At 30.1% G+C, this 8,996-nt stretch overlaps 2 protein-coding genes across 2 annotated transcripts; both read left to right on the top strand.

Moving 5' to 3' along the window:
- Positions 1–366: 366 nt before the first annotated feature.
- Positions 367–2,493, top strand: PL (pectate lyase). The gene is given in 4 exon segments (NM_001365026.1): positions 367–739; positions 879–1,619; positions 1,704–1,842; positions 1,931–2,493. Coding segments are annotated over 4 exon segments (1,212 nt in total). The 5' UTR covers positions 367–632; the 3' UTR covers positions 2,156–2,493.
- A 5,267-nt stretch (positions 2,494–7,760) lies between these two features.
- Positions 7,761–8,745, top strand: LOC112942149 (uncharacterized). Its single transcript, XM_069296019.1, has 2 exons — positions 7,761–8,158; positions 8,253–8,745. The coding sequence occupies exons 1-2, from the start codon at positions 7,761–7,763 to the stop codon at positions 8,743–8,745; spliced, it is 891 nt and encodes a 296-aa protein (XP_069152120.1).
- The last annotated feature ends 251 nt before the right edge of the window (positions 8,746–8,996 follow it).

Genomic DNA, 8,996 nt, shown 5'->3' on the forward strand with positions numbered 1-8,996 from the left:
ATGACACTCAAATTGGACTTTGTTAGGAGAAAATACTTTTCTTTGAGATTTTTAAGCTATGCTATATTAAATGCTATAAAATTTCATGTCATTAATATATATTATAGCAAATAAATTATCTTTAACAAATATGAGTTATATTTTACAAAGTCTCATGTTAGTAAATATTTCTTGGATGACCTAATAGTAAAAAGCTTTTTAAATCAACAACGTATATAACCTAAATACATTTGATTGATCATGTATATAACTTATACACGTTTAATTGACATATACCAATCATACATCAATACCAGATAGTAATTTTACGTAATGATATTGAACGATGTATATACATATATATAACTTAAACGCGTTTAATTGGACGTATACTAGAGTAGTAATCATATGCTAACAAGAGATAGATACTGTTACTTGAACAGACAGAAACTACGGTAGTCTTCTTCTCTCTATCATCTAGGTAAGAGGAATCTCCGTAAAACATGTAATCACGAAGGAACAAGGGACCCATCCCTTTTGTTTAATTACGCTAATTTCTCTACTTTTTCCTTCTTTATAAACTCCTCCATTTCCCTCTCTTTTCTTCATAACCCAAAATCCTCTGTTTTTAAAGCTAATTAATATAACAAACAATGGGCACTTCCTCTGTTTCTCTACTATTCCTTCTTTCTTTTCTTCTCCTTCTCCCCTCCCTCCTTGCCTCCTCTAATCCTCAACAAGTTGTCGATGAAGTACATAGGTACGTGCATTTTAATTTTGTTTTGATTCCATATTGCATATTTGAACAGGGACAGAGTCAGGTAGGAACAAGGAGTTCGTTCGTATTAAAAATTGCATATGGTAATACTCATGTGTACATTATTATTGTAATAATGCAGGAGTATAAATGGTTCAAGGAGGAATTTAGGCTATTTATCGTGTGGTACCGGAAATCCGATCGACGATTGTTGGCGTTGTGATCCGAATTGGGAGAAAAACCGTCAGCGGTTAGCTGACTGTGCAATTGGATTTGGGAAAAACGCTATTGGTGGTAGAGACGGTAAAATCTACGTGGTGACCGATTCGGGTGACGACAATGCCGTCACTCCGAAGCCGGGGACTCTCCGGCACGCAGTGATTCAGACTGAGCCACTGTGGATTATTTTCGCGAGGGATATGGTTATACAGTTGAAAGAGGAATTAATTATGAATTCGTTTAAAACGATAGACGGAAGGGGCGCTAGCGTACACATAGCGGGTGGTCCGTGTATAACAATACAGTACGTAACGAATATTATTATACACGGAATTCATATACATGACTGTAAACAAGGTGGAAATGCTATGGTGCGGAGCAGTCCATCGCATTACGGGTGGAGAACTGTTTCGGACGGTGATGGAGTGTCCATATTCGGTGGGAGCCATGTTTGGGTGGATCATTGTTCTCTGTCTAACTGTAAGGACGGTCTGATTGATGCAATTATGGGGTCTACAGCAATAACCATCTCAAATAATTACATGACACATCATGATAAAGTTATGCTCTTGGGACATAGTGATTCATATACTCAAGATAAAAACATGCAAGTAACTATAGCTTTTAATCACTTTGGTGAAGGTCTTGTCCAAAGAATGCCAAGGTACGACCCTCAGTTATTTAACTTTTATATACTGACAATTTCGATAATGTGAATTTTATGAATTATTATTTGGAATAAATGCAGATGTAGACATGGTTACTTCCATGTGGTGAACAATGACTACACACATTGGGAAATGTATGCTATTGGTGGAAGTGCTGATCCCACTATCAATAGTCAAGGGAACAGATTTCTTGCCCCTGATATCAGGTTTAGCAAAGAGGTTAGTTAGTTATTTCATTTTACGCGTGCTATATTTTTCTATTTAGTCTGTTAATGAGTTAACGGGTAATTTTATTATATTTATGCAGGTTACAAAGCACGAGGATGCACCGGAGAGTGAATGGAAGAATTGGAATTGGAGGACCGATGGGGACCTAATGTTGAATGGTGCATTTTTTACGCGATCAGGAGTTAGAACTGGTTCATCAAGTTATGCTAAAGCTTCGAGTTTGAGTGCAAGGCCGTCTTCATTAGTAGCTAACCTTGTGTCTAGTTCTGGTGCACTCAACTGCAAAAAGGGTTCTCGTTGCTAATTATTATTATTATTTCCTAAAAAAGACACAAGAACAAAAGCAAAAGGGATTAATTATTTAACTTGGTTTTGAAAAAAGAAAAAGGATGTAATTTGAAGAAAAAAACCATGTAGTGAGGGTGAAAAAGTAAGGGACAAGAAGTTTAGGGTTGTGCTTTTAATATCATTTTTTCACTCCCTTTATTTTTATTTTTACTTTCAAGTTTTTTTGACTTGATTGTCAAATACAACCTCGGCTTGTTATTCTCAGCCATTGGGACTTTTAGTTCTTGTTGGTTTTAGAGAGAGGCAAGCTAAGAAGTGTTGATATATACATCAATATATATGTATTTATTTTTGAATTTTGTGTCTCTGTTTGTATATCTCGCACAAGATTAATTGTTATATTAAGCAAACTAGATCGATAAACTAATCACACAAATCCCAATTTTTTCTTTAAATAAAAAATAATCAATCGATTTTTATATGTTGATAGTGTACTAGAGAAATTTTAAAAAACTATAGACGATTTCTATAATAAATTGTTGTAAGGAAATGTTGGGACAAGTTCTAACTACAAAAATTGAACTACATAAAAAGAGGCCATTATAAAGTATTTATGTGCATTATTTCATTTAAACTCCATACAAAAAGGAGCCCTTTGAATTATGCCAAGCAGTGTATCAAACAGACTTGTCAGTATGGCTAGTTATTATTATAAAAATTAATGGACCACCATGCATGCAACATCAAATTAAAGTACTTATTGCTTTTTAATGTTGACATGGCCAACCAAAAGAATAAATCCTTGGATGTGTTAGGTATTACGAAAGTTATTTTTCTTATGTAAAAAAAAGTTGTACAAAATGTTTTTTCTACATTTGTTCGTTGGTAAAAATATTGTGTGAAAAATGTATTATTTTCAATGGCGTAATATTTTTCTGCTAACCAGATATTAAAGAAAAAGAATCTTTCTGAAATGATAATTATTAGTTAACGGAACGAAGGTGCGAAACAATTGAATTCCTACTCTTGATTAAATTCTATTTAAGGCATGTGAAAAACTGCCGTGCATCGAATTTACTTTTGTAGTTGCTTAAGTTTAATTCTTTAGCATTGAGTGGTTGAATTTTAAACCCGGAAACACAAGTGGTTGAATTTTAATTGTCGTATATATTAATTTAATATATACAATCATACATCAAAGGAAAATGTAAAAGGGAAAATGTTTGAAATAACTTAGGTATATGATGCATAACATTAGTTTTGAATCCTAGCTCGAGACAACGTTTGAAATTCTTTCAAAAATTTTTGGAGAGGTGTGAAAATATTTAAGCTTATATAGCAAATGTCCAAATAGAATTTGGAATCTTTTTACTTTTAAGGTCATAACAACTTCCTATTTCCAAGACACAACGATATGCAGATATCATTAGTCATATTTTTGATATTGATGCTCTTACCGTCTAAAAACTACATCATATGTATTCTTTCTACTAATTAACATATGTCTCATAATCTTATCCATCGATCCAACATTTATTAAATATCAAATTGACGGATAAGATTGTATCACGTCTTTATTTAGTCTTCCGTTAGACTAAATAACATATATACTCTAATTTTTAGACGGCAAAAATATCAATATCCCAAAAATATAACAGATAGTATCTAAATATCATTTACAAAAATTAAGAGATATATTTATCCCTTTTTCCGTAAAAAACCCCAAAGAAGAATAAAGATCGGACGAACAAGAAAAGCAAAGGAAGAATGAATAAAAATTGGAAAATTAGGTTTGACCAAAAAGGAAGTTCAAATTTTATGGATACAAGAGAAACAGAAATTTTTTGAAGCATATATTATGTAGGCTCTTTATCAAATACGACAATCATGTTACGTTATGGTTAATAGGTTACTCTTCCCAACACACAAAAAAAAGTTCATTGTCACATGTTTTGGCACGCCTCGTCTTTACTACTAATTTTATAGTTTAATATTTCATCGATCTCAAATTATTTATCATTATTTTTAATGATGATAACTTATTTAATAAAATTATTATTAAAAATCACAATAAATAATTTGAAACGAATACCGTATATAGAATTGTGGTTCTTCTCCTAGTGACACCTTAGCAAAACAAAATGATCTTTCAAATAGACATGGCCAAAAGGTTGATTGTCTCAAGAAATTCAGTTTTGTGTAATAACGAGAAAACTGACAAAGAGATATATTATTATTATTATTTCAAATTTTGAATTTTTTAGCAATATATCGTACACTCTTGTAGCCCGTATATTAAATTGGTATTTGAACAATGAAAACAATTTTTTTTTATAGAAACGTAGTTATTAGACCTCAATTTTTCTAAAACTTTACGCATAATAAAAACTTAATATATCGAATTGTCTATTTAATTCAATTCAATTTGAATTTGAATGAACTTATAATTTATGCATTCTAATCACAATTCGGATAAAAAAAGGAAGTAGAAAAGAAAAAGGTAAAATGTAAAGGAAAAGAAAAGTAAAAATGAGGTTGTTCAATTTTCCCATCACCTACTTGAATAAACTTTATTTCAACCACCAAGGTATCGAGATGGTAACAACATTAAAAAAATTAATTAAAAATATTTAAAATTTTATATATATGCATCCAAAAAGAAAAAATAATTTTTGATCTATTTAATTCGTATCACTACATGATACTACAATTTTTTGGATAAAAAATATTTGAATGATTAATCGTTATTACTAGATTTGACTACGTCAATATGTTAATAAAAAAAAAGTCGAGAAAGTAAGTTTGAACCACTTTTTTTTTTTTAAAGCAGTACTAAATTAAAGTCTACTATCTCTTTTCCACTTAATTTTTTTTTGGTTGTTGTTATTTTTCATCTACCTTCCTTAATTAAAGCAACAACTAATAAATGTCAACATTAATAAGCCGTTAATTTGGTTCAATTGCCTTTAAAAAGTCATCTTATAGAGTATGATTCAATCATGTGGAAGACAATAAAGCAAAAAATAAAATAAAAAAAATCAACCAACTGGAAAACAACTAATCAAGAATAATAACATGACATATTGATGATTATATAGCCATTATATTGCCTGCTAACAACGCTTTATGAGACATAATAATTTTGGTAAATTCTTAGGTAACTCGTAGAAGGTATTATGTACATCGTCTAATTAAACAATTAACGTTAAGAATCAATAAAGTAAATCGAAAATACATATTATATAAATATGATTAGTTTGAAAATATGTATATATATACAATATCTTATACATATCGCAATACATGTAAATAAGTTTTTATGGTTAATAATACGTAGGATGGGACACATTAATAACTAGTGTAGCTACTTAGTAGGTGTTTGAAATTTGTTACGTTATACTGGTAATGTTTATCAATAATTCATTAAAGACTGATATAGTATTTTATATAACCATATTCTAATTTCGAATGATGGCCAAATTTACTTGTTATGTGAATCTAGTGTAGCTTTGTACTTAAACAACTTATAGATTACACAAGTACAATTATGAGAAATAGAAGAAGTAATTGATTAGAATACAATTTAGAAAATTGACCCTCTACGCTATAGCAAAAGATACATTTAATAAAACAACAGGTTTATCGTCAGTTTTTTTAGTGGTAATTAAATTAGTTACATTGCATCTAGAATTTTTACACATTTAATATTGGTTATAAATATTTATAATTAAAATTGACACTATATAGAATATAGCAACACTTATATTATTATCACTAAAATAATTACCATAATTTTTTTTAATTTATTGCTATGCCATTTACTTGTTACTAGGGTGTTCCTGGTTTGGTTTTGATCGGTTATTGATTAAAATTAATACAAAATTAATTTAGTCGGTTTTTTAAATTTCTAAAACCGAACTAAACCAAACGAAAAAAAATAACCATTGATTTGTTTCAGTTTTTCTGATTTATTCGATTTGAAAGTAATATTTTTTTTGAGGCCGTACTATCTCGATAGACACAAACACCAAACACATGTTCAATCTACAAAAAAGCTAATGTCGGTTCAGTCAAACAATCTACGTACAAAGTGATTCATTTAAGAGAAAGTGTGACTATTTTATGTGAAGTACAATAGTGAGTACGTAAAGACTAAAATGGATTTTGATGGACTAGAATTTGAGATTGTTATACTTGGGTTAAAGTGCTGGGCTTGAGAAAAAAAGGTAAAAGTTTAAGACTTAAGTTAATTAAAATTTACAAAATATTTTTAATTTATTTATGAATAATATATAAATAATTATAAAATTTATCTATCTAATTTATCAGTTCGATTTGGTTATTTTTGCAGTTGTTTTTCAGTAAAATCAAAACCAAACCAAATAGTATCGATTTTCAAAATTTAAAAATCAAACCAAATTTGATTTTTTCAAATAGAAATGATTCAAATTGCGATTTAATTTGATTATTAACCATAACCATAAAAAACCCTACTTGTTACAATACATGTTCTTTTAAGAAAATATTATTCTATGTATATAATAAGAAGATTAATATACTCTTGTATATTTTATATTCTTTAACGTGTCAATTAATTCTAGAATGCTAATTTGGTAGTTCGATTAGAAACAAAATGATAAATTTTTCCAAACGTTAGTTAAGTTGTGTGGTCTAAGTTAGACTAAAATAGCAACCTACTCCTCACCAACCATAAAGAGAAATTTTAAAAATTAAAGTATCTATTGATTTGAAAAACTCCTCCTCCTTTTACATTTTAAAGAAATTTTTTTCTCCCTAAATCAAAAGAAATTACATTGATTAGATCTGTTAAAACCAAAGTTATTTAATCAGAGAATATTAGAATATGCCAAATACGACAATTGAACAGAATTTAAAAAGCATAAAAGTAAAACATTGGACTTGTCATAATATAATACCCTTTGGTCAATTATAAAACAAAGAATGAAACGTTTTTATATTTAATTATAATAATTTAACTTTAAAATTTTTAGTTTATCCTTAATGAGATTTATTTATAGCTATACAAATATATATAATTTGGTTAATATAATTTATTTATTTTTAAAAATTTCTTAATTGTCATGTGAAATCAAACATTACATAAATTGAGACGAAAAATATATATATATTTTTGGATTAAAGCCAACTTCAACCAAAACATGTTTTCTCATTGTGAAGTCTCTCTATTTTGCCTTGAGATCAATCTATTGAGGAATATGATAAGGAGTTGCATTAGTTAGTTAGTTAAAGTTCAATTAATTAGTTAACTTCAATTAGTTAGTTAACTAGTTAGTTGTTAGTTGTTAATTGTTTGTTAGCCAGCTGTCATTTTATGATTGGAACATTAACTTTGTTAGTTAGCTAATTCATTGTATATATACATAAGTAGTTTGTACATTGTAGAGTAGAAATACAAATTGTAAAAGGCATGAAGGTGTATCTCTCTCAATAATATTCTTCTTCTTCTTCTTCTTCTTCTTCAAGCTTCATTATCGATTGTTCAGCATCAACAAATTGATATGGTATCAGAGCGGGAGTACAATCTCTGAAAATTTTTAGCTCATTTGGACCTCTGGATTTGTAGATCGAGAGAGGTAATAATGGCAACTAAAATCGATCATACACACCCTCTGTATCTGTCTTCTTCTGATGTCACAGGTGCAGTTCAAATTGGCATTCAACTTGTAGGAATGGAGAATTATACTTTGTGGAGCAGGGCAATGGAGTTAACATTGCTAACAAAGAATAAATTGGGATTTGTTGATGGCAGCATCAAACGTGAAGATTACACAGTCGATTCTGAGAAGAAACAGTGGGATCGATGTAATGCAATGGTGCTTTCATGGCTTATGAACAACGTGAGCAAGGAACTGATGAGTGGAATCCTATTTCGTTCTAATGCATCACTGGTTTGGAGTGATCTGAAGGAACGATTTGACAAAGTGAATATGTCTAGGATAATTTCACTTACACAAGTCGATTGTTACACATACTCAAGGTACTTCTCCAGTCTCAGTATACTATTCCAAGTTGAAAGATCTATGGGATGAATTTGATTCAATTGTTCCTCCTCCATCTTGTAATTGTGAAAGATCTAAAGAATATGTTGATAGCATGCTTAGACAGAAGCTTCTGCAGTTTTTGATGGGCTTGAATGACAGTTATAGTCATGCTCGAAGTCAAATTCTTATGATGAATACACCTCCAACTGTTAATCAATGTTATGCTATGATAATTCAAGATGAAAGTCAAAGGGAGTTAAGTGGAGATCACTATAATTTAGGAGGGCAAATGGATCCTACAGCCTTGTTCACTAGTAGATCTGGAGGGAACAATTTTAATGGTCAGAATAATCGAAGTGGCAATGTGAAGCCTAACAAACAGAGAAGTGGATATTTGTATTGTGATCATTGTGATATGAAAGGCCACAATAGAGCTGATTGTAACAAGCTGAAGTATTGTATTCATTGTCACAAACATGGACATCTAAAGGAATTTTGCTATCAGCTAATAGGTTATCCTACCAATTATAAAGGGAAGAGACAAGCAAATATTATGACAACTGACTACAATCCTCAATTTTAACAATCCAAGTAGTTCGACTGATGGTAATAATGTAGATCAGATGCAACAGTTCAAGAGTGGTGGTTCACATTTCAGATGTCACAACAATATGGAAGTTCAAGTGGTTCAGGAGCTGCTTTATCTCAACATTTTACACCTAATCAATACCAAGAAGTTTTAAAGATGATGAACAAGTCATTGATTCATGAGGGAAACACAGTAGCTACCAATAGTAGTGCCAATGCAACAGGTATATTTGCAGGAAATTCTCA

Source organism: Solanum lycopersicum, chromosome 3, assembly GCF_036512215.1.
Source record: "Solanum lycopersicum chromosome 3, SLM_r2.1".
NCBI classification, from domain to species: Eukaryota; Viridiplantae; Streptophyta; class Magnoliopsida; order Solanales; family Solanaceae; genus Solanum; species Solanum lycopersicum.